The sequence below is a fragment of the Rhinolophus hipposideros genome, assembly GCF_964194185.1.
Source record: "Rhinolophus hipposideros genome assembly, chromosome: 2".
Classification (NCBI taxonomy): Eukaryota; Metazoa; Chordata; class Mammalia; order Chiroptera; family Rhinolophidae; genus Rhinolophus; species Rhinolophus hipposideros.
The window spans coordinates 10,283,935-10,303,592 of record NC_138048.1 but is presented as its reverse complement, the minus strand read 5'-3'; the positions used below and the strand labels follow the sequence as shown (position 1 = coordinate 10,303,592).

The 19,658-nt window shown below is 43.5% G+C and overlaps 1 protein-coding gene across 1 annotated transcript in view; it reads left to right on the top strand.

The window, feature by feature from the left end:
* Positions 1-4,324: 4,324 nt before the first annotated feature.
* MINDY4B (MINDY family member 4B) overlaps positions 4,325-19,658 on the top strand; it is a gene marked incomplete at both ends in the record, with an annotated part of 33,814 nt that continues 18,480 nt past the window's right edge. The window contains 7 exons of the mRNA XM_081072624.1: positions 4,325-4,431; positions 4,663-4,690; positions 6,363-6,530; positions 13,466-13,585; positions 14,322-14,413; positions 16,581-16,746; positions 17,293-17,358. Coding sequence (XP_080928750.1) covers positions 4,325-4,431; positions 4,663-4,690; positions 6,363-6,530; positions 13,466-13,585; positions 14,322-14,413; positions 16,581-16,746; positions 17,293-17,358 — 747 coding nt within the window. The remainder of the gene's footprint in view (positions 4,432-4,662; positions 4,691-6,362; positions 6,531-13,465; positions 13,586-14,321; positions 14,414-16,580; positions 16,747-17,292; positions 17,359-19,658) is intronic.

Sequence of the window (19,658 nt, the reverse complement as noted above, 5' to 3'; positions counted from 1 at the left end):
CCATTTTCTGGATGACCTTAACAGGGTGTGGACCAGATGTCCTGTTTGAAAAGAGCTTATCTTGTTAACTGCCGACTGGGTGAGGTACAAGCTGGCTTATCTTCTCAAATCCCCAGAATGTGGTACAAGCCCATGATATGTATACTCTTTGAAGCTATGGAAAATTACTGGATGCTTTAAAAATGTTATATAAACCCTTGGCTTTGAGTGCTCGGGGTCCTTGTTGAAACCCGCTGCGTCGGGCAGATACTCGGACCCCAGCTAGCTGGAAATAAACCTCGCTGTGTGACTTGCATTATCGCGTGTGTCTTCTGTCCAATTGAGGGGTGGTCGATTCTAGACCTTAACAGTTCAACTCCTCGAGTCCCGCAAAGGATGGTGGGCTGCGCCCCCTGCAACTAGCAACGGCAACTGGACCTGGAGCTGAGCTGCACCCTCCACAACTAAGATTGAAGGGACAACAAGTTGACGTGGAAAAAAAGTCCTGAAAGTACACTGTTCCCCAGTAAAGTCCAGTTCCCCCTCCCCAATAAAATCTTTAAAAAAAATGTACATACTAATTTCCAATTTTGGAATACATATTAGCTTTTCTTGTGAAATCATTGGTATTATTTTTCAAAATAATCAACAAAGTAAGAAAATGGATTCAGATTTTTGCACTTACACAGTGGATTTCCATTATAGGTGAATGATTTCTGCAATACCTCTCCCCCCCCTCCCCCACATGACTGGAAAACTCTCCTCCCTATGGTCCCTGCATGGTATTTGTTCTTTCCTTTTGCTACAGCAGGCCTGTGCGGACTAAGACCCCATATTCTGCCCCAATCCATTGATGCACCAGGGGCAGTCTTGGGACCAGAGTTTTAGGTCAGTTCATATGCCATGGGTTGGGGGCAAGGGCTTTAAAAAGACTGAAGGGGGCAATCCCAGATTCTACATATTGCTGTACCTGCCCCTTGTCCTGTTCCTCCAGATCTGGCCCAGGATCCTCTAATACCATCTTTTCTTTCCACCCCACATCTTACAGCCAGGCCTCCTGCTCTAAGTCTTTGGACAAGAAAGTGGTGGTTTCCTCTGGATGTGGGAGAATCACATGCTTAACTCTTGGTATATTTCAGAGATCAGCTCTTTCCTTTTGTAGAACACTTATCAACATCTAACTGAAAGAGAAAGGTAGGGAAGTAAAGACAGTACTTTCTTTGTTGAAAAGGATGGGACCATGAATTCCAACTTGGGAATAAAAGGAATAGAGAGGCTGGGCAAGGGACGCTCAAGGACAATGATGATATTTGGCAGTATGTGCCAAAGTCTTTAAATGACCATATTGTTTGATTCAGGGATTCCATTTCTGAGAATTAAACAATGGGAAGATAAGTAAGGTCAAATAAGTGGAGTGATATGCCATTTTCATAGATTAGAAGTCTCTATAGTAAAGATATGAAATTATCTCCATTTCACAGATGAATAAACAGAGGCACAGAGGGGTTAAATAACGTGTCCAAGGCCATACAGGTAGTAAGAGGTGAAACCATGATTCAAACTAAGCAGTTTGAGCCCAGAGGCCATGCTCTTTACCACCCAGCTGTCTGCCTACCCCTTGGGCTCCCACAGCTCCCATTCCCCAAGCCACAGCATTTTCCCCTCTGCGTGTGTCTGTTTCCTCCACTAGAAGAGCAGGAACTACATCTTATTCACTTTGGCATCTCCAAATGCCTAGCACACGGGAAATACTCAAAATATGCTTTCTGAACCCAACAGGACAGTTTATTGGTAAGTCACCAAATCATTGGGATTTATGCTTCTACCTTTACAGAATTCTCTGTAAATTAGGACACAGACCTGGTGTTACCACAGACTCAAAGGGGACCGGTTGCCTCTAAGCCGAAAGCAAATCCGAGCAGGAGTTTGCTGCAAAGGAAGTACAGGTTTGTATAAGGAGTTGGCGCCAAGTCCGGAGACACAGGTGAGTTAGTGTCCTCAAACACCTGGCTCTCCGTGGCCTCCAGTGGCTCAATTATACAAGGGGAAAATCATTAATCATGGTTGCTGTGGAGTTGGGGTTGTGGGCTCTCCTGATTGGTTGGGGATGAAATCCGTCATGGCTTTGGGTCCTGGTGTCAGTCATGGCACTGTTTGGTGAGGTTCCCAGGCGGTGCGGTCTGTGGCGCTGTTCTCCTTTCATGAGTCTGGAGCTGAAATAACTGAGGCCAAGGTGTTCTCTTTGACTAAAACCTTATTCTAGTTTGAGGTTTGGTTATGGAATCCTGGTCATGGCTGATAGAGCTGAAGTTTTATTCTTAGGTGAGTTTGACGCTGACCAGAACTTCATGTCCTAAGAGCTTAGTGATTAGAAGGAGTGGACATACAGCATACGTACAGGTAGAAGGATCAGGTAGGAAAGAGAGAGCGTGAGTGAGTCATAGTCCTGTCAGGCTAAACAAAGCCAGCCTGGATTAAAGCAGAAGGTATGCCAAAGACATGAAGTTCACGTGCAGTCACAATAGCCCAAATCCATAGTTAATAATGATTCTTTAAAAAAACCCAGTTTTTTTAGCGACTCCCCTTTCTTGGTTTGGGGTTGGTAAATAAAGTAAATGGCAGATCCAGAACTTATTTTTTAACATGACTTTCTAAATAGGAATTTTTTTCATACTGGGGGTGACCAATAAATATTAAATCCTGACACCACCATTAAACCTATAAAATGATAAAGAGGAAAACAATAAAGATTTTTTAAAAAAGAGAATTTATGGTTCAAAGAGGGAAATAAGACAGGATGTTTAATACCTTTTATGTTTACTACAAAAAATACTAAATCTGATGGAAGTTTATGGGACCTGTGAATAGGAAATGGTTAAACAACCACCGATAATTAGTTTAAGAAACTGGAAACCCAAGCGAAATTGTAGACACCTAAATCCTCCTCTGGTTTAGGTAGTGACTTGTTGTGTTTCAAGGTCTTTGTAATATTCTATACAACCAGTCTCCTCATCCCTGACCACTGCAGTCATAGGAAATCCAAATAGCCTCATTGCCTTGACCTCTTAGCATTCTCGGGATTTTACAAAACTTGTGATCAGAAATGTTTATAGAGAAAAAGGCCTCCTGCTGAAGAGGTTCAATTTTAGTATTCAACCAAGACAGAAGAGACACGAACACTTTTACTGGTAAGGAGTTCGTTTTTGACAAACACCATTGTATACTCAGGGTTCTCCAGAGAAACACAACAAACAAAATAGAAGATCTCTCTCTCTCTCTCTCTCTCTCTCTCTCTCTCTCTCTCTCTCTCTCTCTCTCTCTCTCTGTCATTTATTTTAAAAATCTGCTTACATAATTGTGGGGCTGGCAAGTCTGAACTATACAGGGCAGGCTGGCAGGCTGGAGACCCAGGCAAGAGTTAATGATGCAGTTTGAGTCTGAAGGCAATTAGATGGTAAATTTCCTTCTTTCCTCCAGGTACCTTAGTCTTTTCTCTTAAGACCTTCAACTGATTGGATGAAGCTCACTCAAGTTATTAAGGATAACCCAATTTACTCAAAATCTATTTAAATATTAATCCCATCTAAAAAAATACCTTCACAGCAACATCTGGACTGGTATTTGACAAAAAACTGGGTACCAGAGCCTTGCAAGTTGACATATAAAATTAACCACCACAACCATCAGCATTCTTTATTATGCCAGTTATTACAGCTACAATTCATTCAGCAACCGGAAGAGACGTACTTTCTCTCTGAAATTTCTCTCTGAAATCCATCAAGCCAGTCCTTCTTCAAACTGTATGCAAATTTCTGTGTACTGAAATCTACGTCAAATATCTGTTGGCCAGTTTCTTTCTTGGCTTGCGTATTACCCAGTAGTAGTTGATACAGCTTTCTGATATCAACAGGGTGGCTTTTACTGCTTTGGCTATGTAATTGTGTTCACAAACACTTCTGGAGGCACTACAGCATAAGGTACTATTACATTCCACCAGCATGTATCGCTCATCAATTAAATTATCTGAGTTGCTTTGATACAGATAATTGTAATCCTTTTGTTTATAAATCTGTGTCTTGAATTAAATATTCATGGCATCTACACAGTGAACAAAAATACACAAAGTATTCCACCTCTGATAAAAGTTTAATCATGATCTGACAGCAGGGGCTTACAGAGAGCCCAGGGCAGCAATTGGGTGGTGTGATCTCCTCGCTGGTCAAAAGTAGGGGTGGCATTCTTCACCTGGCCACCTGTGCCAGCCACGGCACTTCTACACTGCCAGACCTCTCTCTCCCACCTTAACAACTTCCTTCTTCCAATTACTTACATTTTCTAAATGGCTATGGACGTCTCGGACCAGGAACAAAGCTCCCAAGAGCTGGATTTGGAAGAGATAACTGGGAAAATTTCATTTCTTGACAAATGGAGGGAAATCTTTAGCTATCACGGGTAAGGTGTTCTCGTTTTCTCATTTCTCTAGAATGAGGGATTTTAGGTATTTAATGAGCTTTCCCCTTGCTACATGAGAAGTTTCCATTATAGGTTTACATTGAAAATGCTTCAGGTATAACTATTTGCAGAAAGAGACTTCTCGAACAAGGTTTGGGATGAGGAGGTTTGAGGGTCTGAGGGCTGAACAGAGTGAGTAATTTTCTCGATGTTTTCTTTTTTCGTTTATAGGTTGGGAAGCAATAATCCAGCTCCTCAGGTAATTATTTTTCTTGAAGCCTCTATGTTTTTGCTCTAGTTGCTTCTTCAAATAACCACAATAGCAGCATCACGAGCATTTATTCTATGCACACAATGTCCTGTCACTCAGGCACCCGGCATTTTGTGTGGGAAAACAAAATCAGAAAGCCTGTTGAAGATCTTTTCTTGTGCTTTCTTTTTTTATAAAGATCTCTTCCTACTTTTCAGGGCTATTTTTCATCATTAAAAGCACCATATGGTTATTATTTTAGAAAAAAGTAATATTAGAATCTAGAGTTCCTACACTGGTGAAGTAATGCTATATATTCTGATGACCAAGTGCTTCAGTGTTCCTGAAGAAAAGTAGTTTTGAAAATACTTACCTTAAAAAAAAGGGAAAAAAAATACTTATCTTTATTCAGCTTTTGAGAAATCGTTTTCCTTCACCATTTTTAAATAAGGGAAAGATGACTGAATTCTGGTGTTAAAAAGGTATTTTAAAATCTGTAATACAATATGAGATAAAAGATGTTTGTGTCTCATGTCACCTGAAATAGACTTTGTATTTCCGGTACTAATTCAATCATTGAACAAACACAGCTCAAAATATTAAGGTTATTTTCAGTAGTCTATGATATGGATCAAACAATTGCGTTATTAATATTTTAACAACATAACACTAAAGCATCTTGCCCCAGGTAACCTGTGATCAAAAGCTTTATTTGTGCTAAATCTCTCTTAACCATAGATAGTCTAAATTAGAATCAGGGAGATAATGCTTCTATTTCAGTGCTAAAAGTGTTAAGTGGAGATAGCTACCATTTGGGGGAATAGAATACTCAAACGATAAAACAATCTTTGAAAGGGAAAAAAATAAGTAAATGTCAGGTTATGCCTTACACAGGTGGGGGAAACCTACTGCCACAAATGTAAAGATTTTCCCTTTGATTTACAAAATGCTTTTGATCCCATCAGTAGTCTGTGACTTGGATGCTGTGTTTCTGAGATAAGAAAGCATCTTCGCCTCTAGTGATCCAGAAAAACTGAGACGGCACATTCCTTCATGTTTCAGCTACCAATAGGGCAGATTTGTTTCATGACATTAGTATAGAAGTTAAGTAAATTGGAAGAAGAGTTGATACTAACTTATATTAAAATGTCATAAAATCAGTCAAGAAAAGTAAAAATAGATTTTTTTCTTAAAGATGGGGAGTGTGAATTTTTAAAAGAAAATTATTATACTCACTTATTGGGGAACAGGAATCTGAGAGAATTAAAAGGAGGTAACCTGACTTCATTTATTGGCCAGTTAACAACATAATGAAAAATACCTCATACAGACCTGAACGATTCATTCACTGTTTATAAAATGCTGTCTTCTCAAAACAAGAGACAGTGACATTTACATTCTTCTCTAAACATAATTTCAAGTCAAGGTCTTGATGGCATTAATTATGTTTCCATAGTTACATTTAACCTCTTCAAGTCACATAAAACTTACGAGAAACCCCTTTGACACAGACACTGGGATTTTTCTGCCTCTTTTATTGCTATTTATCACAATTTTCAGACATCTTTAAAAGGGCGATAACATTTCTGGAAAAAAATATTTCAGAGAGAAAGAAAGAAAAGGGGGGGAAGGTCACCACAGCTCTCTCTGCTTTGTTTTTTGGTGGTGGCATTTTACACAGAATCTTGAAGGCAATTGTATATCTGCTGATGAAAGTGAAGATGGAACAGGAATACCTCAGCCCAAAGGACAAGGACATTTGCCATCTAGTAGCCTTTGTTCTATTCCCAACCCCTCTATCATCTCTTCAAAATCAGGCGGCTTTCCTATCTCCCTAGCAATGGCCACGGTAAGTATAGCTTGTCAATTAAACATGAAACGAAACGTAATCTTCCCCAAACAACAAGGCTGGAGAATCTTATCTGCTGTCATGTGAGAGTATTATTGAAGATAAGACTACAGATGGTTGTTATTGGTAAAAGGAGAATATAATTTAACTGATTTATTTATGGGATTTTTCAAGGACACTGGTGACATTACAGTCTTTTCCTCCCAAACCCCAAGAGTCTCTCTTTATTCACTTCCTCAGTTTACGATAGTTAAATTTGAAGGAGTAAGGGAGTCAAATTCAAATAATTCACTATATAAGGTAGGTCAGACGCCTGCAAACAGGGAAAACCATGTAGACGCAAGGAGCTGATCTCAGGAAAGAAAGGTTTTCTGGGGCTGCCAACTAATAGGCAGATTTGAAAAGCACCTGATATTTGAGGACCCAAGTAGATCTGGAAGCTTCCAGTTCCAGGGACCATTTGCTCAATTCAAAACTTGACCAGGGTGGGGGCACGAGGCTGAGGTAGAGACCCAGCCAGGAGGCAAAATCAGCAGCATCTCATTGGATCAAACAGGCCAAGGCTGGAGGCAAGGCCGGGGCAAATGTCCAAAGGATCAGCTGTTTTATTCAAAGAGGCAAGCCTGGGAAGTGGGGACGCTTAGCCAGGGTCGAGCCAGGAAAACAGTACCGGCTAGGGTGAGAGATCCCTCAGTTACACTGCCCTCCAATACAGCCCCCACATTCACTTCATCCCCCAGCCCAACCTTCACACTACATTCTAGAGTCTCTTCTGGGGTCCTAAGAACAAGAGGACATGTTGCCCTACCCCTAGGCGTGTGTACAGAAACCACCCGGGGCCAGCCTGGTCACCTGGGCAAAGATCCACAACACTTCCTTGCAGTTACGCCCACCGTGTGCTTATGGCTGCTCAGTCTGTGCTCTACACACAGGGTCCCTGCTGAGGGGTGAGGGGACTGGAAGTCCCTCTGGGGAAACCACACAGTCTCCATCTGCTTTTTGTGGCACGGAGGCCCAGCGGGTCCTGATGCAGTATTTCCTACTCTCAATAGAGCCTTTCCTTAAGCTCCCCAGATAGAGCATCATCAGGGACTATAGCCCCCCAAATTCTTTCTTGATCACACATATCCTCCTCATAGACTTCACTGAGCAACTCTCTACTGTCACATTTGCAGTACGAATGTACTGGGAGGGCCACCTGCTCTTTCTCATTGTCAAAAATCTTTCCGCCTCAGAAACCATCCCTCGGTTGCTCAAATGCCAGATGTCACAGGAAGATGGGACAGCGGGCTCTCATAAGATGCTGCACTTTGCTCATTGGCCCCACAGTCTCTGGACCGGGCCTTCACTTGTGTCTTAGGTACCTTCTGGGTAGTGAACACAGGTGAGGAGTCCCCAGTCTCAGTGGTTATACGGCCACATTGTGCTGCAGGACCAAAGTTGGAGCAACTGTCTCTATTTTACTGGACAAGGTAATGTTTTTAATGACAAATCTCTAATAAAAATGCATTATTTATCTCTGAAGTAAACTTCTATGGAGAATGTCACCTTAAAATTTATACATGTCTGGAAATAGGCTACCTTTTGTGTGACAAAGAGAGAAAACTAAGATTCTATCTTGGTATTTGCCAATACCAAGAAATCTTTCCTCACCTACCTTTTTGTACTCTCTGGATTTTGAGAGTGAATGTACAATCTATTTTTTAAATACACACATACAAATTTTAAAAAATCGCAGAAAGCATTCACAGATGTTTCCAAAGTCTTCTAGTCTCTCTCTATATCGTAGAGGCAGCAGAGTGTGGGTCTGAATTTTCCCACTTCTCTACAGACACAAACGTGATGCAATTGGAGACCTCCCCAATGACTTTTCCAAGGTAATTCTCTTCCTTTGGAAAAGGCTGGGAGACAAAAGAATCAGAACACTGTAGCCTGAAATGAGTTGATGGAGTATTAAGGAAGTCCCAGAGTAGAGGTAATTGATTTTTCTTAAAAAAAAAAAGAAAAGAAAAGAAAAAAGAAAAGAAAAGAAAAGAAAAAAGAAAAGAATTTGGTCTTATTCCCATTATGTGGGCCAGATGATAGTGTGTCCTTTACACAGCAGTAGCATTAATTAAACACACCCTAGCAGTTCAAGATGATGAGCCTTGGGAATCTGAATACGTGTGTTGCAGGAGGCAGTTCAGAAGCTTGACCAGTTCTAACCGACGTTTTGGCAGTGCAGCCATTTGGCAAATTATCAGAGCTATTGCATCCTAATACTCACTTACAAATGTATTTTGTTATTCTGCTGTTCTCTTTCCCCTTTCTGTTTGAAGTAGAGATGGGACGAATTTCCTGACATTGGCACACACTTTTTGCTGGGAATCTGCTGAGAAAGTGGGGGATGGGTGAAGCACCCCACATATCCTTGCTCTCCCCAGCTCTCCTGCTCCTCACCTTTTTGTTGCCCTATTTCCAATACTAGACTTCTTCCTCCCCACAAGCTAACATCTTATAATGTGTGCCATCAAGGCTGCTGGCCCAGGTGAGACTGGACAAGGTGAGTGTCAGACTCTGTGCTCTTCTACCAGCCTCACCCAGGTGTCTTCCCTCCCTCCAGCGGCAGTTTCCCGTTGTTCTTCTCCAGGACCAGCCGGGAACACACCCCTGTAGTCCCAGAGCCTCTTTCATCAGCAACCAGTAAACAAACCCCTGGGGTATTTGCAATACCACTCAGCAGGATCATATTAACAATGAAAAACTGGGAGATCCAAATATTCTGGGGGAGACCCATATGAAGCTGTAATAGAGGATAACAGGCAATGGGGTGGCTCTGGGGAGCAGGAAGTCCATCCCGGTATCCCCAGCATAAGGTCTGGCCGATAGATGAGCCTCAGGAGATGTTTACTTAGTTCATTAATGCACTGCTCCGGGCAATCCCTAGAGAGGCAACTTAGTATGGGGTAGTAGATATGACTCTTGTGCCCTTTCAGATATGCCCTCTACTTTCTCCACCCTGCTTTCTGCCCAGGAGACTGACCTGGAGGGACGCCATCAATAGGGCTCCCTCCTCCTCTGGCTTCCTATTGAGTCTGACCAATGGGAGCCCTGGTGGGAGACTGGGGAAAGGGAAGGCAATGAAGTCAGGTTGTGCATAGCTGGCTGGATCCCTCTCTGATGCAGTCCTCTCCCCAGGACGTTCTCCTTCCCTGCCTTTTCAGGTCTAGGGGACATGACCACTTCTGGCTGTAGCAATTGTGGTTCCCTATATATAGCCCACATCTTTGTAAACAGTCCTTGTAGTAAACTTTCCTTAAGTTATTTATCCTGACTTGAGAATGCCACCCATTTCCTGCTGGGATCCTGATGAGTGCAAGTTGATTTGGGTCCTGGCACTGCCATTTACTAAGTATGTGACCTTGGACTTACTACTTAACTGCTCTGGGCTTCAAGTCCTTTAGCTGTAAGATTAAAGGGCTGAATTAGATTATCTTTTTAAAATTCAACAAATACTTATTGCGAGCTGCTATGTACCAGGCACTACTCCAGAAGCTGACAAATCCATGGTGACCACACTCCAGCCAAGAGCCAACCACACTACTTGATGGGCTAGGAGAGGAATGTCTTCTCTGGGCTCATAATTCTAAATTTCTGATTCCATGATGGTCCACTAATTTTTAAGGCAAGAAAAGATTAAGGAAGACACTTCATAGGGAACTATTCTACTTCAAGTTGGGTGGTGAGAGTGGGGTAGAAGAGAGCTGGATGGGGCCATGTGGTCACAGGGAAACGCTAAGCCCAGGGACAAGAGACAAAGCAGTTCGAGTAAGGTGATTAATCCTGTTGGGAAGAATGACCCAGGACCTCGGTTGTGTGTCTGTGTGTGTGCGTAATGATCGTCATTATTATCATCCCAGCAACCAGAAAAGAGGTAGTCATTATAATCCTGGAAAAGGAACACAGGGAGAAGAGAAGAATTATAAACCATGCTTGATTGTATTAAATAATAATGATCATTACAGTCATTTATTAGGACCATTTACCATTTGTGTCTAGTTACCAGGAAGCACAACAACATACGCTAATCATTGAATGTGTCAGGTCAATCTTGTTACACATGCTATCCGATCTGAAAGTCAATGTTACATAGAAAGATGAGTCATCTTTGCTGTCACATTGGCCGGTGGGGACTGCGCCCCTCTGTGCTAGGCCTCCCTGAGGTACATCTGGACAGTGACACTCCCTTGCTTGGAGGTGGCCGTCGGCAACACAAACAGGAGATGGGATGTTTGCTTGCAGAATTTTTCTGATTGAATTTGTATGCTAAGTCTTCTCAGTCTCAACCGTCTTAATCTCTCCTTCATGCACGGCTTCTCCTCGCTTATTCCTGCCCATCTCTGGTCTCTTCCCATCTGTGTTAGGTCTTTCTTCCCCTACAACATAAGATGTGCCAGTGTAGACAGGCTGTGTTTTCAAAAAGGCAATAACACTCTGCATTTATGCAGCATTTACAGGTCCCAAAGCCCTCTTCCATACTTCTCTTTCCAGGATAGCCATGGTGTGGACCGAGCAAGGATTCTCCCCCTTGAAGGATAAGCAAATAACATCTTAGAGAGGCTGGGCAAGCTGCTCAAGTTCTTGTGGTTAAAAAGGATCATCACTGGAGCTTCTCAACACTGGAGTTGGGAGTGTTCAGCCTTTCTTCTGTGCTGGGCAGCCTTGATGTCAGGGAAACGCTTTCTGTCATTTTCAGTCCTCTCCTGGAGATGTCCTGGGTGGTGGCCCTCTTTGGCCATGGTACACAGCATGTCTGTTTTCCGAGAGCAGCCTCTGTGCCTGTCTGCTCCCTCTTCTGATTTGTCATTGCCCTGAGACTCCAGACAGGTCCAATTCCAGGCCCTTGTTCACAATGAAATGCACCTTCTTCTATTTCCTGTAAAGCCAATCTTCTCTTTTGAGAGTGGGAGCTGAGATGGCCAGTAAATAAACTCCAGCCATGGAACCAAACCCTGGTCCGATGAGGGGAAGACCATTCCAGAAGCATGCTTCTCCTGCCTCTGTCTTTAGAAACATAAGGGCCTGCTCCGTCGAAAGCTGGGAGGAGGTACCTTGGCACCAGAGCAATTGGACTCCATTTTGTCCACACGCTTCTGCTGGCTCCAAATACTAGCATCAGTGCCAAGGTACTTTCCAGTCCCCGATTCCATTTTCTTCCTGCTCCATGGCCCCAGCATACACACATACACACACACACACACACACACACACACACACACACACACACACACACAGTGTTCCAGTCCCACTGAACTGCTCCCCGTCCCTGGGCACCCTAAATCTTTCTCTTTGCATTACCGGCAGTAGGCCCTCTGTGCTCTGTCCCAAGAGAGTGGGATATGTGCCTCTGCTAGAGCATGGGGGTGCTTTTAGGGACATGTTGCTAAGTAACTTAATAAATCACCTGAGTCACCTCCTGGGAAAATTACCCCTTATCCAGTCTGGCATGCCAGGGAGAAAGACTCCGGGGAGAACGTGTTCACCTCTTTAACACTTCTCACCTCCTGTCTTAATCCAAAAGAGTGTGAGCGCAGTCAGAATTTTACCAGCAACAGTTTCTAGCCATAAGTCAACAGCATCATTTTATTTCCATTATTTTTTAAATCATGTTTGGCAGGCAGTTTTGATTCCCATTTAAGGAGGTAATATGAAATGTCCCTTTCTTTTATTTTTTTTAATTTAATTTAATTTTATTTTATTTTTACATCCCTCACACCGTGAACCCCCCTCCCCCCATCCACCACCACCCCGACCTCACACCAAGCCATCACATTATACACATAAAATTATAGTTGGTATTCTGAAATGTCCCTTTCAAATAAATGTTTTCTAAGTTGGAAAAGAGTGGCCCAAGCTACTGAAAAATATTAACTAAATAATAATTGGCACGTAAAAATGACAGCTAGGATGGCACATACAGGATTGAAGCTGGGGAGGCAGAGCAGGGGTGCTGGAATGGGCACAAATCCCAGCTGAGCTTCCACTGGCCTTAGGCAAACACCTCTCTGTAAAAGGGGGATAATAACAGTACCTGCCTCGAAGAATTACATTTACATAATGAGCAGAAAGCACTTAGCCCAGGGCCTGGGGCATAGCAAATGCTCAATAAATGCTATGCCATTTGCCAGCCTAGTTCAAATGCCACTTTTTCCATGAAGCCTTCCTGAGTCCTTCCATCAAAAGTTCTCTCTCTTTCCTCTGTTCTCTCACAGCGCTTTGTCCTTGACTTATAGAACTTCACACATTCTTCTTGCACATAGTTGTGGGGCATTTGGCTTTCTACATACCTATATCCCACAAAGGACCTAGCACATGCTGAATGATTAAATATGTCTCTGATTATGAATGGATTCTTCACCATTGACGTGTTTGATTTTTAAAGACTGGTTCCCATTCTTCTGATAAACTCTAAAAGATTGTCTCCAATGTCAACATGCTGTAGAGTATTCCGGAAAACCTTAAAGATTCTGCGGTAAGAGAATAGAGAATGCTTGTTTAATATCAGTTAAACCACTACTGTACCCAGAGTCGAGTCTATTCCTTTTTTCCGGAGCACGTCATGGAAATAGGGACAGAGTAGCAGCCGTCGTGGGCTACAGGGAGGTGAAGGAGATGGCTAGCAATGAAAGATGAGCTAGACACAAGGGACAGATAGGGACAAGGCGTGGGGCTGACATAGAGCCTTCGCAATAAAATACCATAAGGGAGCCGATGTGACTCTTTTGCACAAGACGTTACCAGTAAAGGAGTGAAATGGAATCACACATAAACCTGAGTGGGGGAAGGGCACAGGCCGCCTGCATCATTTCACCACCTTACTGCAGGTTGCTTAATGCGGAATGTGTGTAGAAAGAGTGATCTTCGTTTGAACCGTCTATTTTATTTCCCCTCTGCAGAAGCTGCGGGAAAGCCTCTTTGGAAATACTGTCCATGTCTTCAGCCAGGAATGGAAAAAGGCCTGTTTCAGGTTCCATGATCCTTTTTCTGACCTGGCTTTTGCTTTGGAAGTGGGAAAGGTAACAGCAGATGATAATTTTTTAAAATCCTAATCCCATATTCTCTACCCATGTTTCCTTCCGTCCTCATTCATGTGAATGCATGTTTTCATTATAAGCACTTGTAGAAACATCTTAGTAATTTAAAATTTACCCTTAAATGATAACAGGCTGTTTATAACATACTGTCGGGGTTGCAACAAAGACTCAAACTCCTTTTTCTCCTCCTGCCCCACCCCCACCTTCTAAACGCTAGTTTTCCTGGCTCTTCTCTCCAAGTTAAATATCCCTGAGGATTTAGAGGCAGGAGAAGATCTAAGAGTTTCTTTCTAGTGTGTTTAAAAACTCAATAATTCATGTCATTGATCACCAATCACACAGAATTTCGAGAGCTAGCCATCTAGTTTCTTACCTCCTACAAATCTACACATTCGATATGAAGCCAGGGCATGGTGGAGGAGGACATGTGCCCCCAGGTGCCAGTCTTGGGGCTCCACAAGAAGCTGGTCCCTGCAGGTTCTAGCCAGCCAGGGCCCACAGGGAGGGATGGCACATGTGCAGCTCAGTGTCCCTTGCTGAGCCTCGTACGCTGTACGAGGTGGGGGCGGGGGAGTTGAAAAGACTGCAGAGAAGAATAGATCATGACATCCATTTGCAGGAGTTCTCTTGTGTAATGTTAGCCCTGAGAGGTTCCATTGCAATTGTAAGCCCTGCTCCCAGCCTTTTCCTGCCTCACCATTCATCCTTCCCTTTTCAGGGAGGTGCCCAAAGCATCCAGATGGCTGTACAAGGATTCATCATCAAATACTTGTTGTTTACAAGGGAGGGAAAAGACTGTAACTTCCACCGGTAAGAGGCCTCAGAGAAAGAGTTACTCATTTCATGAAAACTTTTATATGCTGAATAATTATAAGGGAGAATCCCTTGGATCTCCTCAGGAAGGGGACTTGCTCATAAGATAGAAATGGGTCTTGTTCTCCCAGAGGGGCTGGATTTCGTGACTGAGGAGGGCTCTCCTGGACTCACTCTCAAAGTTCAGTTGCAGAATAATGTTGACGGTTTTTATGCTCTGCTGCAGACCACCCTGTCAGGGAAAATTAAGAACAGGTCTCAGGGGGGCTCTCTTGACAATATTTTATGGGAGGCCCCAACCTAGTAATTCCATGGAGGAACAAAAGGGAGATGAAAAACCTGCTAAATGAAGGATTAATCTTTCTATTTCATGAGGCTAACAAAAGTACAGTATTTGGTAGTTGTCTACTTGAAAACTCAGTTCAAATTACTTTACTCTCAGATGTTAACAAACCCCTGTGCAAAACTCTATGCTTGGTATTAGAGAAAATATAAATAAGTAAAAGGCATCTGTCTGCCCTCAGGCAGGATAAGTTATCACCCCAAACTGAATCTAAACGTATAATATATTCTAAGATCGTGAATTGCCAGTTTCCTCAGAAACAGAGCCAGAGATGGGAATTCTTTACACAAGTGGTTTGTGAGGGGAATGCCCCCAGGAGAAACCTGTGAGAGAGTGGGGGAAGCAAGATAGAGAAAGAGAAGCTAAGGAAGAAAGTGGGTTTTGGAGAAGGCTAGCCTCAGCCAGATCTGGGGGAACTCAGGGGTGTCATTACCCCATCTTCTGATAAGGGAGCAGGGCCTTAGTACCTCCCACCCGGGTCAGGCATGGCTGCAGGCAGTCCTTCAGGAAGGGATATAAGTCCTAGTGACTTCTGGACCAGTTGGCTCCAGTTCTTCAGAGAAAGTTGAAAAGTAGGAGCCAGTAGCAGCAGTACCTGAAGCAGCTAGGGGACACGTCTACCAGCAAAGAAAAGGGATCCCTGGGAATTGAGATGGAACACACACAGTATTTGCTACAAGAATGTAAAGCATTTAGCACAGTCCCTGGCATGTGGCAAATACTAAATACATGGTAATGAATGACCGCGGTTATAGACCTGCCCTATGAAGCCTTCCGGAACATTCCCAGCCACAAGTTCTCTCTCTATTCTCACAGCACTTTGCTTTATTCTCATCTGCCTTGTACTAAGGTCTTGGAGTATGAGGCTCCTTGATACTCATTTCTGTATCACCACGGAATTAGATGGGTTCTACAAATCAATGTGTCAATGCTAAATACGGGGAAAACAAGCACAGTGAAGATGTACCACATAAAGATTGGCTCCCATTTCCTGGGAAAAATGACAGACTGGGATTACTACCCAATAGGAGTGTACTGCTTAAGCTTAGGGACTCACGAGCTACACTGCCTGCATTCAAGTCACTGCTCTGTCACTTTAAAGGTGAATGACCAGCAGCAAATTATTCAACTTCTCTGTCTTACTTTCTTCACTTTAAAATGAGAGTGATAATAGTATGTAGCTCACAGGCTGTTGTGAGGATTGAATGAGCGTAGATGTGTGAAACGCTCAGGACAAGGCTGGGCGCAGTGAGTGCTGGGTGAGCGGAAGCTACAGGTTAGGAAGGTCACCTTGAAGTAGGGCCCCAGTGTTGCCTGGATGCCATCAGCCAGAAAAGACAGGTGTGACATGCACATGACAAACGGACAAGTGCATGAGAAAAGGCACGGAGGTAGAATGTGGAAAATAAGTTCAGGGGACTGACTGGTCAATCTGGGGCAGAGGGTTTGTAAAACGGAAACCAGGGAGATAAAACGGGAAGGATTATTTGGGGTTGCACGTGGAAAGGGCCTGTGTTATTGGGTTAAAGAGCTTGGACCAATCCCTGCTGACATTCAGGAAAGGGGACAGGGGTGGGACTCAATCGGGGCATTAATATAATACACAGAGTAGGAATGGCTGAGATCACCAAGAAAATCATACACTGCTATAAGGATGCCAGTTCCAGTGACAGCAGAGAGGACAAGGCCCCCCATAACATTCTCACAGGGTAGGTTGAGGAAGGAACCCTGTATTCAGAAGGATTCATAAAACTGGAGGCCCCATCACTCGGCTAGATGACAGTCCATTCCAACGTTGTTCTCCCACGTCCTGCTTTGTAGTTTAGTTGCAATAAGCCAGCAGGAGCAGGAGAGGGCCCTCGCTGCCGTGCTCGCTGACATCCTGTGGGCTGCGGGAGAAGCTCAGAAGGCCACCCTCTGTCTTGTCACTGAGGAGACTTACGTCGCCTCGACTCCTGACCACTCTAGAGACGATTTCACAGAGCGGGTGAGTGCATTCCTACCCATCCTGCCCAATAAAGGGCCCATGAAGCCCGAGTGAGCACTAACTGGAGGGAAGCCCTATCAGTGGTCCTGTAAGGATCTAATGTGATCAAAGGATCCTTCCAAAGAGGCAAGACCCAAAGGCTGGAAGTGATCCAAGCAGCCAAAATGGAAAATCCTACTACAAATGTCTCCTCCCAAAATTGACCATGATCTCATACCTGAAATAATCATAAACTGCATTTCCATGCCCACTGTCTTAAACATAGCTAAATTCTACCTATGCTGGAAAAAAAAATCTGTTTATGGTTTTACCACTCAAGATATCGTATTGATTTAAAACTGAGGGATGTAAAAGTGAGGCTGAGAGCCGCCCAGTTTTACCACGTATGTTTTACATGGCCTTGTGTAAGATAATACGTCCGTATTTAGCAATGTGATTTTGCAATGAAACAAAAAATCTTCCTTGAGGTGGTAACAGTGAGTTGATATCTTATAGATGTAACTTTCATCTTCCTTTTCATTTTTATCTTCTATGCCTGATTTATAGCTCCAGCTGTTTGAATTTTTAAAGAAAGAAGCCACTGAGAAATTCATCTATGATCATTTACAATGTGTAAGTATTTAAGTGTTGAGATAATTCCTTTATGTTGAAATGATCTTACAGGAATCGCCTTTCTTTTATAAGGTGTATGTTTAATGATGCTTGTTAAGAAAACCAGGTCATTTTGAGGGCGAAGAAAGGGCAGAATGAGAGAAAGAGAAGCCTGCCTCTCCCTCTCTACAACCTGGAAAGAGGTAGATCACACACAGGCCACTCACAAATGCTGCCTTCTTCCTGGCTAATCAAACCCAGAGAATAGCACTATAGAGGTCATATACCAAGATTTCTTTTGTGGGAAGAGAAAATGTTAAGGAAGTTTTCCCTTATCGAATGAATAAAATACAAAAATGGTAGACAACTACGGCAGTTGTCTAAATTGCCAAAGTGACCATTCACAATGACTCTAATGAAATGATTTCCAGTCTGAAAGAGGTGGCTCTGTTTCACCTCTTCTATCAGCACCTTCCACACAATGTCCTCCCCTGAAGTGATTCTTCCCCACCCCCAGGTGGGGAGGGGACTAAGTAGTGGACAGTAATGGTTGAAAATGGAAAGTGCTTTTTTAGAGATTCCTCTGTGGAGAAAAGAATGAAAATTGATTTTCTAAAGAATCAGGAGTCTACAATGTGAAAGTAGAGGATAATTAGCAGGGTAACCATGAAGCCATACAATTTTGGATTATATGGAAGGGGAAATGTGATCCATGAAAGTCATTGCTCCATTCCTTTCAAAGGCCACAGAGGCCGAAAACTTGGGCATGAGTCCTGAGCCACAATGACTGTATGATCTTGGTTAAACCTGGGTCCCTTGGCTTGCCTCTCCCATCATCTCATGGGTCAATGTCATAGGCAAAAGAATCATCCCCCCAAAGCTGTCCATACCTTACCCCCTGGAACCTGTGAATGTTACATTCATGGCCAATGGGAATTAAGGTTGCTAGGCAGATGATGCTTAGCAACCTTAATTCCCACTGGCCATAGAGGTTGCTAGGGAGATGATGTTGGATTATGCAGTTGGGCCCAATGTAAGCACAAGGCTCCTTAAATGTGGAAGAGAAAGGAAGAAGAGAGGGGAAGAAGGATGTGATGTGAGAAGAGTGTCACCACTGTGATGGCTTTGAAGATGGAGATCCGTGAACAAGGAATGTGGGCAGGGCCACAAGAAGCTGGAGAGAGAAAGGGAAAGATTCTCCCCTAAAGCCTCCAGAAGGAATGCAAGTCTGCTGACATCTTGATTTTAGCCCAGTAAGACCTATCGCAGACTTCTGATCTCCAGAACTACGAGATAATAAGTCTGTATTATTTAAGCTAAGCTACTGAATTTACGGCAATTTGTTATAACAGTAATATGAAACTAGTAAACCCTGTATGACAGATTTTACATACTTGTGAGGAAATGTTACGCTAGAAGCCTGCTGGCAGACTCTTGGCTGTGGGTGGGAGATGTTTAATGAGGTCACACAGATAGGGGAACCCTGGAAGAAATGACCCTTCCAGCTAAAAGAGGCAAACCCGTCCCGCTCTGTCTTCTATCTCTTCAATTCAGACCTGGGAGAGTCCGATTCAATAGGAAGGACCCTCACATCTGTAAGGGACTCTTAAAAGTTGAGAATCAGAGGATCAGAGGGGAATCTACACACATGCTTCCCCCATTAAAGACTAAGAGTAGAGTTAGAAGAAGTCAGAAAGGCCCTAAGCAGAAGCAGACGGGCAGCACGTGTGGGTTTGGCCCAAGAGCTACCTGGGCCAAGTAGACCCAAGCTGACCTTGACCGTAGCCACACTGGGGAAGGATTGGCACCATTTCCTGAATGACAGGGGACTCAATGCATACACATCATAAAGGGCACTCCCTGCCCAGGGGTTGCACACTGTGATCAGCTCCGGTTCAGACCTTTCCCAAACCCCATTCACCATCAAAATGTACCAGTCCTATGTCCCATCTTAAAGCATACGTCTCAAGGTAGAGGTCAGAGGGCTGGCTATATGTAAGCAGTCGACCTATTGTTATAGGTTGAATTGCATCCTCCAGAAAAGATATGTTCGAGTCCTAACCCCCAGTGCCTGTGAATGTGCTCTGACTTGGAAATAGGCTCTTTGCGGGTGCAATCAAGTTAAGATAAGGTCATGCTGGATTTGGGTGTGTCCTAATCCAGTGCCTGGCATTTTTATAAGAGGAAGGAAATTTGGACATAGACCCACATATGCAGGAAGAACACCATGTGATAATGAAGGCAGAGACTGGGATAATGCAACTCCCAAACCAAGGGCCACCAGGGATTGCCAGCAGCCACCAAAAGCTCAGAAGATCAAG